We start from the raw sequence: 17,849 nt of genomic DNA on the forward strand, positions 1-17,849 counted from the left end.
ACGCTGTGATTGTCCCTGCTGTGAGACTGCGATTTTGGCGACGGCCACCCAGAAACGAGTCACCTTCACCGAACACTTTGAGAAAAAGCCCCACTGTTTACAAATGTGTCACGATTGGTTTTGGCATTCTCGGCACCAGCAATGGGACGAGCTGGACCTCGCGACTCGGACGTCGGTGGTTTTGCGGTGGGCTAAGACAAAAGGGTTGTTGCAAGAGGAGCGCTGTTCATTTTGTTGGTTGGTTCTGGCCGAGGGATACGTAGACCTGGGACTGCACTATAAAAGGACAGAAGGGTGTTGGGATAGACTATATGTTTCCTTTGTTGAGTATGTGGGACAGATTGTGTTGGAGGGGGATAGGGGTGAGGGTATGAGACGGTGGCTGGGTGGCGAGGTGGGAAGACGCATTAATCCAGGACAGTACTAGTTGCTGCGAGCGCCTGTGAGCCCATTTAGGTAGTGTTTTTTTTTTTTTGGATTTATGTTTGGGGGGAGTGATTGCGAGGCGGAATAGTGCGCGGTAGTGTGTATTTTAGATAGATTTGTTTTATGGGGCGTGGGGGAGACTGGTCGTGTGCCAGTGTCGGCGGTACTAGTATAAATAAAATTAGATTGAATTCTAAGTACTTTTCCTCTTTTCTTCTTTCACCCCGTGTCAGAACGTGAAGGTTCAGTGTCGGTCCAATCAGAGCCCTTGATTTCTATCTGACGATAGGCTTCAAGTCTTTAACTTTGATCACCTTTTGGGGCATTGTTGTTAATCCCTCCCCTACGATTGCTGGAAGTTCTTTCTTCCTCCTACCTATCTTTACGCTTATTCGTTTACGTCGCCTCCTCCCAGTCGCAATGGCTAAGTGAGCCTCTGTCCCTTCTGCCACGTCTGCTTTACGTTCGTCGGTGGTTCTGTCTCGTGCCGTTGAGAAGAACTTCGCCCTGGAGGCCGAAGTCTCTCGCCTTCGGCATCACATCTCCGTCCTTTCTCAGCGATTTCATCGCGCTGAGAAGGAGATATCTACCTTGTCGGCTGCCCTGGCCTCTGAACACGATACTGTTCGCGGTTTGGTCACAATTTTAGCAGCTGAAGCTCCGACAGTTATCCCCTCTTCGCCTGTCCCCTCGGTCGCTTCGGTTACTACGGTAGTCTCGGTTGAGGGGGGTGGGCTAGACCCTGAGAATTCTCAGGGTCAAGCGGAGGAGCTCCCTCAGGAGAATGTTGCGCCGGCGGTTATCCCTGCCCCCCTTGCAGCTACAGTTGTGGATGGTGGTGTGGGTGGTCCTGTTCCTGATTCGTCAGAATTGGAGGAGGCGCTTGCTCCTGGTGTGGGTAGGGTGGATCCTAGTGTGGTGACACCAGCTATGGTGGTATCACCCCCTTCGGGGGGGCAGGTGCCTGAGTCCTCTATGGCTGAGCCCGTGGCTGGTCGGGGAAGCGCCTCTAGTGGCGTCCCTCCTGTGGTGGTGGGTGGTGATAAGGGTGGCCCATCCACTCCTGTTACTAGACCTGCGCCCGGGGGTGGGAAGAGGAAGAGAAACAAGAAGCGCCGGGTCAAGCAAGACCAGACCTCACCTGTGCTACTTGTTCCCGACTCGGAAGGGTCATCGCCTTCGCCGGTTCGCTATCGCAAACCGGCTACTACAGAGTCCACGGTGGGTTCGCCGCCTGCAGAGCAGGCTGGGGAGTTAGTGGATGAGTTGAATACTTGGGTGTGTTCGGTCAAGTGCTGGCAGCTTGGGGACTCTCTCGTTCTGGCTGCTTCCGTCGAGGTTTTTGGACTGCGCTGCCGGTGTGGTGCACCCCAGATTCTCTACGACGGTTCGTATCCCCTCTGCTAGGGAGCCCTCGCCCTGTAAGTCGGCTTTCCTTTTGGGTTTACGCGCTTGGGTTTTTTGGATGTTTCTTTTATTTGAGATTGGGGGAGGGTGCCTGGCGGTTGGTGGGGATGTCCCGAGATCATTGAGTGGGGTCATTCGGGAGGGTTTCTACTATGGAGGGGGCTATCGCGGGGTCATATTTAGGTGGCGGTAGTGGAATTTTGTATTTTGTACGGGTAACTTGGCTGGTGGGCAGGCTGGGCTGAGGAGGATTTTCTTTACCGATGATGGTTTTTGTACTTAGTATTCGTGTTAGGGCATGGCGCAAGCATGTTTGAGGTATGGGGCTGGAGGTTTAGTTAGTTCATAGTTAGTGGTATCCGGGATGCGACAACCTGGGGGCCCGGCCCTGGGGCTCGTCGTATGCCAGTGTTGGCGGTACGAGTTGAAATAAAATTAGATTGACTTCTAAGTACTTTTCCTACTTATTACTTTAACGAATATAAAACACCTTTACGATCTTTATCCTTATTGCAACGTTATCGTTATGCCAAGGAAGGCGCTTTACGAAGAAGAGTTAGAGAAAGCTTACGATAGGCGTTCCCGGTAGAAGACAAGGGTCTTGTACTATCGGTAATGTAGGCAGAGGCCTAGAGCTATCGTAAGACAAAGGAAGTAGAAGACAGAAAGAGAAGTATTGTTCCCCATTGCCAAGCGCTAACTATCCAGAGAGGGATCGTTACAGACGTCCTTGAAGGAGGGTGAGAATCTATGGAGGAGGAGGCTGTCAAAGACACCATGCTTACCCAAGCTACACTCAGTGATTACTGGGACAAGGTCATTCATATCTCACACTGAAGTACTTTCTAAGCAAGGACAATTACTTCTAACTGACTACCCGAAAAGAAAAATACAAACAAGTAACAGTAGATGAAGTATTTATCACAAGCAAAATAAGGTAAAGATTTGGTGTGCCCACATCCAAGACAGGGTGAACATAAGAATGAGAAAAGTACGTTAAACAAAGCATGAAGAATCTATCCTCTTCGGCCATACCAGCCTCCTTATATATTGTTCTTTTCACCCCAAGTCATGCAACTCAAAGTGGTCACATACGCAAACCCAAATCATAACAAACTAGTCATATGACCAAAGTGGTCACATGCTCAAATCCCATGATCTCGTAGCAAGGTCATATGTGAAAACTCATAAACCAATGACAACACAATAACCAAGTCATATGACCCAAAGTGGTTATATACACGAAACCTATGACCTTATAATAAGGTCATGTACAAAACATAAATCAGATGTGCAAGACATTCCCGTAAGGCATACTAGCAAGGCATACTCGCCAGGCATATGTCTCATAACTCATAATTTAATCATATGTAAAACATAACAAATTATAATATAACAAGTCACATGACCAAAGCGGTCATATGCGCGAACATAATAACATACCTATGACTCATAATCATGTGTTATGTGAAAACCTTTTCCTTGCTAAGCGATGTTCGTGACACTACCAATAAAACAAAATGTACAGCAAGTAAGTGAGAATCTCCTCTCCTGCCTCTCTACAAAAAGGTAAATAAATAAAAATATTGGTAGAATGGAAGAATTGGTAGGCTGGTAGGCAGGAAAATACTAACACAAGTAGGAGAAAGATCCAGAAGAACAAATAAAATTGTAGGAAATCTGAGGGATCTTATAAGCTCAAGTAATGAAAACATCTATCTCTGACCTGTTCCTTGAAGAACAGTAAATAATGGGAAAAGAGATAAAATCTGATAAGTATTGTCTATTATTGACAATTTTTTTATATTTTATAAATTAAGTAATAATGAAATTTGCAGATTAATTGTATTTTTTCCTTTTTGTATTCCTTCTCTCTGACAGTAATTCATTATAATTGTATAATAATATAAATATCACTACTGGAAGCAAATATATTTCAGAATCAAGTTGTTTTCTCTCACTTGGTTTTGATTTAAATATGCTACTTTTATAACTTATAAGTAATATTTAAGAGATATTAGTAGTTAGAAAGAGGAAGAAGGAGATGTCATATATGGTACTAGACAACCAAAACCAGTCTACCTTAATTATAAAATAACCTAAAATACAATCAATCAAAATACTAGTTTAAGTCAATATATTTCAATTCTGTCTAATAGTTAGACTTAATAGGTATAAATAAAGAGATCTACCAGAAGAGATTACAAGAAAATATTTCCTGAAATAGGTATTGGCATTTGAAGTTTACTTCTTTTATATGATAACTAGTAACCTAGCTATGGGAAAAACATGTCAAGATAACAAGAAATTTTATAATAAGTGATATTTTATAACTGGAGTCATAATAATATAAGTAAAGTAATAGAAATAATATAAAGCTAAAAAAAGAAGAACTTTAATAATTTTCTAAATATTGCAGTATTGGTTTAATATTTATTATAATATTATATATTATAATAATTATTATTATAGTAACCTTGTATAGTGCTAGGTAGAATAAGAGGCCCTATAATGAGGTATAGAAAACAACCTGTTTAGGAATTTTCTTATAACTGCATACAATATATAACTATATTATTATTTTATGCAATATTTTTCTCAACTGCTATACCAGATGGATTACAGGTACTCTCATATTTTAGAAGCCGTGGCCAATTAAATGGTCAGTGCGTCTGTTATAATATTATGATACTAATATATTATAGCATGTTTTAAGTAGAGATAGTAAGGTAATCTGGAGCTAAAACATGATAGCATCTGTGGCCGGGCTCCTCGTAAAGTAACAGTTGATCTTCGTTTTCTGCTAGTTACAGTAGATTGTAAGCAGGTGCTGAAAGGTGAGTCCGAGGGAAAAATATAACAGCACCTGTGTTTGGTCCAGCAGTCTAGTCTACCTACCGGGAAACTCTCCGACTATTCATAGGATTATTAGAGTATCAAAAATTTCAAGAGGGCAATACTTCTACGAAGGGTGATAGTAATCTGACCTGTTGGTGCTGGAAGACAAACTCTAAGACAATTAGTACCGCACGAGTATGATACCGTGATCCATGGACAGTCGTTGGCTAGCTACAGATCGCCTGTTGCAGCCCCCAGCAATGAGATTCCATTGGAGGCTCCTAAAGCCGGGTAACCACGTTTTCCACCCGAACGAAGAATGGTCCAGAAGGCCAACTTGACATTAAATCAGCTTCTCGTTTGCCTTTCCCTCCTCCGACCCCTATTCCTTTATTTCGCGACAAACCAATAGCCGACTATGCTTCCTTCAATAGCATCTCCGTTGACCTTACTGCTTGCAGCATCGTATGCGCTCCCGAGCTTTGGACTATACTTCTACATCGACGGGATCACGCCAAAGTGTTTTTTTGAGGAGCTGCCAAAGGACACTCTGGTTGTTGGTAGGTGCCGGATTCCCCTGGGATTATTCAGATTTGCGGAACGGCGTTCAATTGTCGGGGGGATAGACTGCGGGTCGCTGGAGAGAGGTGGAGAGGGGGTGTACAGACTCAACGGTTAGCTAACAAAACTATGAATAGGTCAATACACCGCCGAGGAATATAATCCAAATATCCAAGCATATCACAACAACCCTCAACTTGCTATTCAAATCACTGTCGATGTATTCAGACCTACATATCTTTCAAGAGTGAAGTGGCACATCCCTAACCTGACTTTAGGAAACCTTCGACAATGATCACCGTGTTGTAAACCAGAAAGGATCTTCCTCCGGGAGATTCACCTTCACTGCTGGTGATTCCGGCGAGCATCGTCTTTGCTTCTGGGCTTCGCACGCTTCCAGTGGTGGCTGGTTTTCAAACCACCCGGAAGGTGTGAAACTTACTCTCGACTTAGCAATCGGCGAGACCAGTGAAATCGAGAGTAAAGACAAGGACAAGCTAGCAGATATTGTGCAGAGAGTCAAGGACCTGAACTCTAGGCTTCAAGATATTCGAAGAGAACAGGTTTTCCAAAGGGTAGGATGGAATTTTCCTTTCTTATTATACGGCGATTGGGTGTGGCCCAGGTGCTGATCGCTCACTCAATGTAGGAACGTGAGGCTGAATTCAGGGATCAATCCGAGTCCACCAACGCTCGTGTCGTCCGATGGACATTAATCCAGCTTGCTCTCCTTGGTGTCACCTGCGCCTGGCAATTATCTCATCTGAGGGCTTTTTTTATCAAGCAAAAGCTCACCTAGCCCACCACCCCCACAGGATGCCATTGTCATTTACTGCCTGTCACTTTTTCTTTCTTATTCCCCGAATGATATTAAAATTACAATTACATTCTTGACTGCGGTGTAGGGAAGCGCTCATGGAACTGTTTCGACTTTGTACTTTCTTGTATTACAGTTTTCTTTGTCTCTTATACAATAAGCCTTTTCTTCTTTTCATTTTTATTTTTTTACCTTTGACGAGGAAAAGTGTCGCAATCCACAACCTTTTTTTATATCTTGCCGCTAAGGTGCGCTTTGAAGCTGAGCAGCACAGTGACTCGTGCCTGGTTCGTGCATGCCTCGACTCCCGCAAAATCCGTAAATTACGGTACCGGGATTCAGAGTTGGCCACAAATACGATACTCTCCCCGAAGTGCCGGAATACGATAAACGTTCTGGGATACCATTAGCTATGCACTATCTCTCCGAGAAGGCGGATTGATACGGTGCTGCGATGGATTTCACGGATAAAGTGTAGTTTATACTAGTAAAATGGAAGAGAATGATAAACCGAAGTTTTGATCTTAAAGGTCATCAAGAATTTCGCTTCCTTGGCCAGTTAGATGGCCTTAGTTTCTGAAATCAGTGCTGACTACTAGTATATATATCTTTCAGATTATGACGCCTGTTATAATTTTGCAAATTATCATTACAGCATAAATTTGCACCTCTTTTATGTTTGACCGGCGGTAGGTAGGTAGAATGCCCTTATTACAAAGTATAAATTTAGAGGCTATGTTGAAAGGAGGATATGCTATCATAGTGCTTTCTAAGTTTTTAGAGAGAATGACTATATGCACCATACAATGCCATGACGAAGATGATTGTCACTTGCCCTCTTCACACCAAAAGTGACCATGCCACAATGCCCCGTTGACCTCAATTGATTATGTATTAATTTCAGGTAACAGGTCCTGATATGGCCTTCACAATGCCCCAATTTCAGCTGAATCAGATATGTCTTGCACTGTTGGTTAGGCTTTGAAAATGGGGATTTTCAAAACAAAGATACATTTTTTCTTATGGTTGCCTACTGTATTATACACAACTTTCAAGGTTTGGCTCAAATATTTGGGCGCCCCGGGTCTCTCACGCTTGTGGAGTGGCCAATTCACAATTAAAAAGACATGAACTAGGTTCTTGGGTTACTGGATACCCATAGCTATAGCTATATTTTAGTATCATAATAATTGGTGTTAGGGCTCTTGAATCACTGGGGATTTAGTTAGCGTCAGATGTTCCTAATTTTGGTGTTTTCAGTGGTATCGTACTTTACTTGACCGACGATGACTTGTGCCCAAGAATTATGTAATTATATAATATATAATATTATAGTGGCATGCCAAACAGGGCCTTGGTTTTTGCTCGTTTGGGTAAATATCTCGTTAGACTAGATTGATTTTTTTAGGTCGGGTATTCTCACTCGATCGGTATTATCGTAGTCGTGTAGGAGATAGGCATTCTTAGCGGGCATTGGCTGCCAGATAGCAATCTCCTGGAATACGCAGGATAGTTTTACTAAGTTACTGGTCTTTCATAGTCCCACCTGTTTTCCACGACATTCACACGGGTTTACGAGAAACTTTTTGCACCATCTCATCTAATCCGATCCGATCCACTCCAATCTCATCTACAAACACATATACAAACCACCCTCACGCAAAAGAGATATATAGGTGAATATGTATGAAAAAAGAGTATCAGTAGGAGGAAAGCAAGAATGAGAGAGTAATACCCCCCCAAAAAAACAAGGTACGCAGTTATTTTATCAGACCAATACCACTAGTGTCTCCCTCCACTCCTGTGCTCCGCAGTTCAGAGGGACATGGATAAAGACAGCGAATTTAGAACAAGACGCAAGAAATTCACCCAAGCATCCACACACTTGCTATGCTATCATAACACAACTAAACAAAAGCAGATATCACCAGTAATAAAGGCCACTTTCCCTTCCTTCCTTGCTTGTTTCCTCCCGGCTTTCTTCCGATTCACGATACCGACCGACAAAGAGACCGACTGAACAAGAAAAAACCGACGAAGCGAGCAAAGAAGCGGGTGGAAAGGTTCTAAACGGCGATCCAAATAACCGAAATAACCACGTCAAGACCTTTCCCACAGCACCCGGTTAGCCCAGCGCATACTTTGCTTTTGCCAGCACCATCGACACCACCACCATCGCCAGCGGTTTTCGGGCAATGCTGGGGAGCAATACCTTTAGTCTCGTACTTGAAACTCCACATCCCGTCCTTCTCGTTATTCCAGTAGGCGCCGCAGGCGCTGTGCATTCCGCGTCTGCCAACGCCGGTGTTCTCATTGCTCGCGCGGCCCGAGGTGAGTTCGCTGCCGACGCCGGCGGCGGCGGGGGAAACGGGAGAGGTGGAGTCTTGGGAGGTAGGGGTAGTAGCGGCGGCGGAGGAGGGACTAGTAGAGATAGAAGTGGTTAGGTAGTTGAAGTTGCGCTGGGCCATGTGCTGGATGATGGTGCTGTTCACGGAGAACTTGTAAGGAGAGCAACCAGGTCCAGCGCCAGTGGGGGTGGATTCGGAGATCAAGGCGCGGAGGATGTGGTTCTGGTTATCCCTTGAAGGTCAGCTGTGAAGAAGGTAGGGGGGTAGGGGGGGGGAGGACGATGATGGTGTTATTCCATCCCTCGGTGCGGGAATGGTCGTAGACTTCGACTTTTTCGAGAGCTGCGAAGCAAGCCTTTTAGTGGTTTATTAGCTTTATTTTCTCTTCGCTTCCTGCTTCGGGGGAAGGGAGGGATGGAGGAAGCGTAGTATACATCGTTGGCAATCTGCTTCAATCTCTGTAGGGGGACGGGCTAGTGTATTCAAGTCAGCGCCTGACATCCTGTGCCCCAAATCGTAAGATTAGGAGATCATTGTGACTTACTAAATTAGCCCCAGCGGTATGCGGAAACCTGGATTCGGACATCTTCAAAGGCTAGAGCAGATATTCGTGGTAAAGTTGGTGTGTGTGTGTGAAAGAGTGAGAGGAGGGGAGGGAGGAGGCTAAGGGGAAGGTGGAGATATAAATTGGCAAGGTGATGGAGCTGAGGGGCAAAGCTATGACACCTCCTCACGTGTAAGGCAAGCTAGGTTAGGTCAGGTACAATCCTCAACAACGTTAAACGGTGGGGTTGCTGGGTGCGGGGTGTTCAAACAAACCAGAGCGGCAGGCGGCTCTGCTGTGCTGTGCCCTTCCCACCATTGAACATTCCCCACCAGACGGAGAAGATATCATACAAGCAACCACCAGAAACCCCAAGCCCTGTGGACGTCGGTGGTGGGGGGTTTGGAAAATGAGTTATGATAGTAACGGGATGGTGATGATTACTACTACAAACAGACCAATCAGCAGCAAGCAGTTGCCGTAGGCGGGTGTCCAAAAAAGCCTGCACGCCAAGTAAATTATGGCTTCCGTTCCCCCCCGTCTGTTCTTTCATCCTCCGCATCACCCGTTATTTCTTCTCTCCCTCTGTCCATTCATACCAGATCATACTCTGTCGAGGAAATCTTCTTCCACCGTACCCACCTGAACTCTCAACACCCCTTCCCACACCTACCTCCCGACCTATAATTCTACTTTAAGGATCACAACAATGTCCTCCCAACCCCTCCTCCAATCCGCGCCAGGCAAGCGTATCGCTCTCCCAACCCGCGTTGAACCAAAGGTCCCTCCTCCCCCCCTCTTTCAACCCTCCTTTTCCCCCAAATTAACATCCCCACCCCTCAAAAAAGGTCTTCTTTGCCAACGAACGAACCTTCCTCTCCTGGCTCAACTTCACCGTAATCCTTGGCGGCCTGGCTGTAGGCCTGCTCAACTTTGGCGATAAGGTAGGCCGCATATCCGCTAGCCTGTTCACGTTCGTGGCGATGGGCACGATGCTATACGCCCTCGTCACGTTCCACTGGCGCGCTGCAGCGATCCGGAAGAGGGGGCAAGGGAGCTTCGATGATCGGTTTGGCCCAACAGTTTTGGTGAGTTCCTTGCGATATATATTGGGCGCGCGGGATTGTTGGGGGGATGCTAATGACGGGGGAGGGGTTTATAGGCACTCACTTTGTTCGCGGCTGTCATTGTTAACTTTGTGTTGAGGGTGTTCACTTAATTGCTGGGTTGGCGCTTGGTTTGTTTGTTTGGTTCGTTTTTAGTTGAGTCATGTCGTATGGTGCTTGTTACCCTTTTGATTGATTGATTGATTGATTGATTGATTGATTGAACGGTACTGGATAATTCCTGAAATTGACGAGCGTGTTGAAGGGCTAGGGAAAGTTGTATGTACTCATACAAATACATGGATGGGTTGACCTTTTTTCCTTTTCTATATAATATACAATAATATTATATACCGGTATATATATATATATATATATGATATATGAGGTTCTATCGTAGCCTACACAAGTTGCACCGGCCTGGTCCCTGCCCAACGCCTCGTGCGCACGCACATAGGCACGATACCGAAAGTTTCAATTGGCCGTGATAGATCCAAGTTCATTGGCCATGGCATAGTACAGTACCTTGCGCCAGTACAATACCACTCGAGACGAAACCCTGAATAGACTACACTGTGAAGAGAGAAACATCCGTGAACCCGAGGCCAAAGCCAGAGCTCAAAGACCAACAAAAAGTCAAACCCGAGTCAATTGGAACCGTTTCCACGCGTAGTTGCCTCCCACTTACCCACCACATATTGCAGCGCTCTTCCAACGACAATAATCACAGGCGGATTACCTCACACACTTCACGCAAACGCGCAAGGAAAGGCACCTACAGCATTACAAAAGAAGAACCTAGAAGTCCAGGCAATCAAGCCCTCGATACACCACATTAGCCGTTCCAGAAGTTATCATACGCCTCAACAGTACAGACATCCGGATCCACACCTCCCCCTGAAACTCCAGTCCGGCGGCAGAAACCCCGCAGCCAGGGAATAGGAGTATGTAAGCTCGGATACTCACAATTGTGAATTGAATTGTTCGTCGAATCCATCGAACCCTGGGCCGTTGAGAGTAGGGGATCACAGGCGTCTGGATGTGCAACTACTTGATTATACCAGCGGTTTACCCGAGTATTAGGAAGTGAGCATAAGCGAAGCGAACCCAGCTCTGATTGGGAATTGGTTGTATTGATAGCGTGTATTCAAAACTGCGACTTTTATTCGATGTCCGGAAGCGAATATCAGTGGCAATTTCGGATTGTTTAGAAGTATATAATGCCATATCGTCCGTCATTTTCACCTTCAATAAGTGAAGTCTCTCTTCGAACACCGTTCTCCTCTAAGAATTTAATACTCCGAATGATTCTGAGACTTCCTGGGAGGGCTAATTACCAATATTTAGGAGATTACTTGGGATTCCTTTTATCATACAGCGTAAAACTTATCATCACGGGAGCCATCAAGTGGTGGTAAAGTCAATTCAAGCTTTCTGAAGGTAGTAACAATTAACTCCTGACATTTACAATAAAACAAGCCTCTTACCTATCCAATATATTTAACACTACTATAAGAACATTAATAATTGAACTTTATTCTAAGAGGTTAAATTGAGGTGAACCATGACAAGCATAGTTTTCAGTATAAGTTTCAGCATTTCTTGATATTATGATATTCAAAAAATATTTCCGCTTCATCCTCACAAATGTCTAATACTGCATTATTATCATTATTATCAATCACATTCTCCCTCTGTTAATTCTTCAGTTTTTTTTAATAGAAAACCTCTCTCAAGTATTACCTACAGCTAGTTTAATACTTGTTCATTAATCTGTCATTTACTTTTAAGTAGTAATGGATTTTACGGTGGATACTCAGCCTTTTATGGGCCACAGCTATGTTATCTTCCCACTTTATCTACATTTCATTCCGAAGAGTAATCATTCAAATTAATCCACTACAGGTTACTTTCCAGAATCCACCTCCAGCTGGAAAACTGGAGTACTTTACCTCCTCTTTATTCCTAATACAAAAGTGAAAGGATGCTTAACAGTATGGGAATTTAATAGTTTCAGAACAGAGGTAATAGCTCGCTCATATTAAATGACATTATCCACAGGACCGGACAATGACTACTAGAGCATGATTTCTGGATTTCGGACTTTTCTCAAGATCCACCAACCACGTTCGTTCCTACAGTATCACATTCCCTTACACCCTGGCACTTCTTCTACTCAGAGGGCGCCCACAACCGATTGGCACAGTAGGGTACAGTACTTGGTCTGCGATCAATTGGACTCAAACGGACCATAGTAAATACCAGCCTCCACTATTTCCACATCGCGGATGGCGCAACTAGTTATGTGCTTTACACAAGCTCCAGGTTCAAACTATCTAGTTCCCTACCCGTTCAATACGACATGCGGTCTGGAGAGCGAGTAGGGAGGGAGCACTTGAAGGGGGAGGAAGGACTTTCGGATTCCATACACACCCACTCCCCAACAGATACAGAAGTCACTGCTGTACAGTACCAGTGAGACATTGTGCGCGTCAATTCTATGGAATCCAAAGCCTGCGTGCCGTATGCATCATAGCTCGAGGACCCGTTCACTCACTCATAAAAATAGTGCAATAGGTATGAGACGATGCAGAACATAAATTTACACATCCCCAATTCTCCAAACCAACTCACCTACCGTACTCCACTCAACCACCCAAATATACTCTACTCAACCCTACTCTACAAACCCGCAATCTACCATGATCCAGCATTCAAACCACCACCACCCTCCACATAACGCCCAATCCCAATTCTCCATTCCCCCCCACACCACCACCACCACCTACCTACACAAACCACATTACTAATATCCCCCATGTAAGGCCTCCCGTTTTCCAACTCTTACTACCGTGATGACGTCCAAATGTGCACCACCAACTATCGGACACGGATCCGCTTCACCTACCGGTACCCGTGATGCCGTAGCTAGCCAACTTGCTTGTACTGTACGGATGCTGAGTGCTATTGTCGGGTCGCGGAACGATTCTTACGGTCAAGCAAAGCAAAGCACGGTGCGGAAACCAGTCGACCCGGGAAGGGAATGCGCGGTGGTCCCTGGTCGATTGGGGGGAGCGAGTACGAGTCCGCTGGTCAAGGCAAAGTGCTGTACTGTACAGTACTGTACCGTCCCCCTGGACTGCCTCCCCGTATCGAGATCTGGGTGGGTGCGATTGCCGCGATATGCTTCGCCCTGCACTCGAGTACTAACTTGTGCGGCACTTGCGGCGCAGGTTGAAGCGTGATCAGTTACTGTAATACAGGGTCAAATCTCACGGTGCCGCGCTATACAGTCTGATGTATGCGGGAAATCTCCGTTCTGTTGCAGTAGAGCACTAAAAGTAGTATACAATAGCCTTCAGTCACGGGAACTATTGTAACTTGTAAATGTCATGACAAAAACTGGATTGATTGACTATTCAACTAGCTTTTGCCGGAATTTTAAGCATTTGTTTTTTTCACTTCATTCCACCCTTCCCCTGAGATGAGATGTTTGAAATTGGCCCACGAAGCCGACGGCGGGGGTACAAGAAAATCCCGCACAAAGAGAAAGAAATATCACACGCCAACCCCCCATCACTTTCCCATTTCGTTATACATAAGACATGAAAGCAAAGAAGAATGTGGAATACCCTGAGTAAGAAAGAGCAGAGAAGAGAGCAATTGAACCTATGAAACAGTAAAAGTAACCCCTCCGAATTAAATTTTCAAGAAAAAAAATCAAAATCAAAATCAGAGGAACGCCACAGAGAGAATCTAAGCCTTTTCGCCTTCAACAGATGCATTGGTAGAATTGGAAACGGTGGAGGCTAGTTCAGCCCCGTCCTCAGCGACTCCGGGCCCCACAGCTCCGTGGATCCTTTCATCGAAAACGGGTTCGTCGTCGAGGGTTTCAAACTTGGACTTGACGTACATGTTCTCGATATGGCCCATGGAATTGGAGCGACGACGAGCCTTAAAGACCGTGTATTCGTCGGGAAGGTCTTGCAATTCATCACCGGCGAGGCCCCTAAGGTTTTGTTAGTGGAAATAATATTGGATGTGAAGAGTTGTAATAATAGTGATGGCGACGACTAACCAGTTGCCCTTTCCACCGCCGTTCTTCTTGGTCTTGTTGGGAGCGGTGTCGACATGGCCACTCTTGCCAAAGAACTTGGGGATTTGGTGCTCATTGAAGGCTGCTTCAGCCTCGGGGTGGTTGTGAGGGATATCGTTGGCTTTCTGAGTGCGGGTCATGATTGCAAACGAAGTATGTGTTTGAGTTTACAAAAAGTTTTGCAGGTGAGTAGCAGAGGAGTGAGTTTAGTAGAGGAAGCTTGTTGATGGTAAAGAGGAAGAAGAGGAGAATTGTTGCGACTATTTATTCAGGGATTAAGTCAGCTTGAGTCGGCCAAACTTGTTTGTTGGGAATAAGGACAAGGCAGGAAGGCGGGTGGTGATAGGCAGGCAAGTTGTGCAGATGCGCAAGCTTTCCCCACACCACCACCGCCGCCATCGCCATCAACCCAAACCCATGTCAAGCAACAACGCGGGGAGAGGGCGACGACAGTGACGGATACCTACTGGGATGACGTGCGAGGGGCAAGGAAGGGGTTCACAACAACATTCATGTCGACAGAGAAGGGGTAGAGCGGGAAGGGCTTTGGAACGAAGAATTGGAAGAGCTTACCACTCGAGACAGTATCAGGTATGAGTAAGAAAGAAAACAAAAAAGCTACAAGTCCACGATAACGGCCAGATGTGACAAACTTGAGTTTAGGAACTTGGGAACTTGGGAGACTTGGGTGATAAATGAAAGGAGAGAGAACAAAGGGTGGGTTGAAATTGTGTATTTATACCGGGGAGGCTGTTAGCACGCCACCACCCGATGGTGGGACCACACCACTGTAGCTGTATCCCAATCGATTCTACCCCAGCCCAACCCACACCATATGATACCACCCTTGGAAGCCGAACGCTCAGCTCGCCAGTTTATAGACAAAAATTACCAGGAAAGGAGGTGAGAGTTAGGAGTACCGGTACCGGTATCACGGACGGGTGGTAATTACAGCAGATAATATTATTAGAGGCATGATTTAGTATTGCTTAGAATTTAATATCAATGCACTTTACGTTTGTGCTAGCACAGGAGAGATACAGTACCTCCTCCTACCTCTCTCTCTTTGCAAGTAGTTATCGATAAATATAATGCTAATTCTCTTGCAATTCAATTGCAGTAGGTAGACCAAAAAAACATCCGGTCCTCCTTTCTCAGTACTCGAGTACGGGTTGTGAAAATGTCACGCAGATAGCCTAGCACGAGACCTTCTACCCCTAAGCTTTCACGGGCCCGTTGGTCCCCCCTGAAGAGCAACCGGTAGGTAGGCCAAAGGCTCCCCCCATGTCGTCCATCCTTCCCATCCCCACATCTACTCCCCACACTCTTCAACAAATCCCCGCTTGCTTACCGCCGCCTCTACTAACTCAAATGCATCATTGGCCAAGAAGACAAAAAGTCTTGTGCCAGTGCCAAACATGGATAGCCACGGAGACTGTCCGAATGGCAATGGCAACATCTAGAGGTTTCCCCCCTCACCGCAACAGAATGGGGGTATTCCACATAGTGTTCTCATCAATGTGAAATGCTGCATTTTCGTGAACATCACAAAAACCCTACAACTACCGTATACTCGAGTAGGTATGGCATAGGGTAGATCCACAATGGTTTCTCGGCGTTGAACCCTTCCCCTCCCTCGGTCAGGTCAGCTCTCCGACGAGAAAACCTTTAGAATACCATGCGCTTGGCGGTCTACCCTTTCGGATACCATCAACCGAGAAATTTACCATCGTATTTTGTGAGACTTAGATTCAGAAAAAGGAGACAAGGAGATGATCTTCGCTCTCTGAATGCAGTTAAATATGTGACTCCCTTATCACCTTTCATCACTCACTCTGGAAGCATTATGATTATCATCGTCAACCCTTACCTAACCCCACCTCTTGTATTTCTTTTACCTCTTTCTTTTCACCTCATTCTTTTTGCTTTATTACCCCAACTTATTTCGCTTCGCTTCCTCTTTATTTCTTATGCGAGAGAAAATGCTTCTAGATAGGCGACTGGTTTTCCTCACACTTTAAGACTCTGCTATTAATCATATCAGAGAGGAGAGATGATTCACAATACATAATAACCCGATATTGGAGTCTTCTGACTGGATACCCTTATTCCCACACCTTTCCACAGGTTTTACTTTCTTTGCTGACTTCAAGATTATTTTTGATTGTCCTTTACTCAATTGGAAGTTGAAACAAATTCATGTTTGCTCTTTGAGAAAAAAAAGGAAAAAAAAAAAAAGAAAAAAGATAATACATCCTTCTTCCTTCCTTCTGTGAAATGCTTCTTCTAATTAATATTCATACCACCTTCCCATAGTTTCTCCTTAAATCACAGTCGACAAAAGTTACACTATTTGCTTCAAGTGATAACTACTGGCAAATAAGTACAGATGCTGGCCAAAGGTAGATAAGAGGTGATTTTTGATGTCATCCCCATCTTGATATTGTAGCTGCACGTCCAGAGCTGAAGGACAGCCATAATCAGGCTTTTTGAAAGTTAGAAGAGATAGAGATTCTACAGGAGATACAAAGGGGGCTGAGGTGTAGGTTCCCAAAAACCCAAAAGTGTTCCCAGAACATGTCGAAAGCCGTGAAGTTGGCTGAGAGCAATAATTGAGCTTACAAGATAATTCTGGCTGATATATTTTGGGACTGCAGAATGGAGACTCAGGAGATCCAAAGGTCTCCGCATCAGAAGACGGAAATGATAATGGTAATTGCGAAGACTTAAGATTTAACAATACTTCAATCTTGTGTGGTTTCTCTAAGGGGAGAGCAGGTTGATATTATTCTCTGTTCCGGGAAGGTCTTGATCAGGTGTGCTTAATTTACAACTGCATAGCTAAGAACTGCAATTGACGGTAATGATACTCAGGTCAAGTATCATTACAGTTGCTTCAAAGGTGATAATGAAGACAGCTGGCCCAAAAATTGACCTGAATTTTCTCTGTACTGATTTTCAAGCATCAGTCAGAGTATCTATGGGAGACGGGTACGCTGATGCACTATTATTTCATCATGCTGTTTTGGCTACTAGCTGTACAGAGCTGAAGGAGAAGTAAAACCAAGAAAAAAAAATAAAAAAAATAAAAAAATAAAAATTCTGAAAATAGACTATCGGCTTTTGTTGCGAAATGAAAACTGCTATTGATATTACAAATGTATGTTTTGACAAGTCTGTTTATTATGACCCCAAGATCCACATTTGCCACATTGCTGACTTCCAGGACCATGATTGGGGGGTGGTAGGCTGTTATTTAGTACTGCTTAAGTATGGGTAGTTTGCTTTTTCTGTAAACTGCGAAGAAGGTACTTGTTTCTGGGTCTTCCTTGAAGACAACAAAGCTTAGTCGGTGGTGCATAATCAATTTTGGGAAGATTGGGTAGATGGACTTCAATATATGAAGTCATATTAAGACTAATAGGCTTAATATTATGACGGTAGGTGTTCTTTCATGTTGTTGTTTGAAAATAGGTAGGCAGGTAGTTTCAAGGAGTCTTATGAATTGTTTGAATAAAGGTAAATGCATGACTACAGGGGATCATATTTTCTTGAAAGTGACTATAGGAATACGATTTCTGCAGAAGATTGACAGAATATGACTTATCATTCGCTTGGATGACTTCAGCGGTCGTTCGGGTGGCTATGCAGACTCGATTTCTTGTTGCCCATTATAGCAGAACCCGCCCAGACCCTCCTGTCTCGC

General features: G+C 44.7%; 6 protein-coding genes; 2 read left to right on the forward strand and 4 right to left on the reverse strand.

Annotated features, from left to right (window-relative positions):
• The first annotated feature begins 5,033 nt into the window (after positions 1–5,033).
• On the forward strand, positions 5,034–6,280 carry GSTUM_00011774001 (uncharacterized protein). XM_002842131.2 has 4 exons: positions 5,034–5,231; positions 5,370–5,452; positions 5,511–5,807; positions 5,882–6,280. Exons 1-4 carry the CDS (start codon positions 5,090–5,092, stop codon positions 6,029–6,031), a joined length of 672 nt encoding a protein of 223 aa, XP_002842177.1. The 5' UTR covers positions 5,034–5,089; the 3' UTR covers positions 6,032–6,280.
• Positions 6,281–7,641: 1,361 nt separating this feature from the next.
• On the reverse strand, positions 7,642–9,115 carry GSTUM_00011775001 (uncharacterized protein). XM_002842132.2 has 5 exons: positions 8,942–9,115; positions 8,832–8,870; positions 8,678–8,752; positions 8,262–8,619; positions 7,642–8,156 (listed from the first exon to the last, which is right to left on the reverse strand). Exons 1-5 carry the CDS (start codon positions 8,981–8,983, stop codon positions 8,116–8,118), a joined length of 555 nt encoding a protein of 184 aa, XP_002842178.1. The 5' UTR covers positions 8,984–9,115; the 3' UTR covers positions 7,642–8,115.
• Positions 9,116–9,564: 449 nt separating this feature from the next.
• Positions 9,565–10,381, forward strand: GSTUM_00011776001 (uncharacterized protein). XM_002842133.2 has 3 exons: positions 9,565–9,722; positions 9,790–10,029; positions 10,104–10,381. Exons 1-3 carry the CDS (start codon positions 9,651–9,653, stop codon positions 10,158–10,160), a joined length of 369 nt encoding a protein of 122 aa, XP_002842179.1. The 5' UTR covers positions 9,565–9,650; the 3' UTR covers positions 10,161–10,381.
• Positions 10,382–12,523: 2,142 nt separating this feature from the next.
• GSTUM_00011777001 (uncharacterized protein) lies at positions 12,524–12,867 on the reverse strand (the record flags this gene model as incomplete). XM_002842134.2 has 1 exon in its annotated part: positions 12,524–12,867. One exon carries the CDS (start codon positions 12,865–12,867, stop codon positions 12,745–12,747), a length of 123 nt encoding a protein of 40 aa, XP_002842180.1. The 3' UTR covers positions 12,524–12,744.
• Positions 12,868–13,527: 660 nt separating this feature from the next.
• On the reverse strand, positions 13,528–14,337 carry GSTUM_00011780001 (uncharacterized protein). XM_002842135.2 has 2 exons: positions 14,126–14,337; positions 13,528–14,056 (listed from the first exon to the last, which is right to left on the reverse strand). The coding sequence occupies exons 1-2, from the start codon at positions 14,281–14,283 to the stop codon at positions 13,804–13,806; spliced, it is 411 nt and encodes a 136-aa protein (XP_002842181.1). The 5' UTR covers positions 14,284–14,337; the 3' UTR covers positions 13,528–13,803.
• Positions 14,338–14,349: 12 nt separating this feature from the next.
• GSTUM_00011781001 (uncharacterized protein) lies at positions 14,350–14,978 on the reverse strand (the record flags this gene model as incomplete). Its single annotated transcript, XM_002842136.1, has 3 exons — positions 14,350–14,403; positions 14,717–14,761; positions 14,970–14,978. 3 exons carry the CDS (start codon positions 14,976–14,978, stop codon positions 14,350–14,352), a joined length of 108 nt encoding a protein of 35 aa, XP_002842182.1.
• Between the last annotated feature and the right edge of the window lie 2,871 nt (positions 14,979–17,849).

This window comes from Tuber melanosporum, assembly GCF_000151645.1.
Source record: "Tuber melanosporum whole genome shotgun sequence assembly, scaffold_9, strain Mel28".
Lineage (NCBI taxonomy): Eukaryota > Fungi > Ascomycota > Pezizomycetes > Pezizales > Tuberaceae > Tuber > Tuber melanosporum.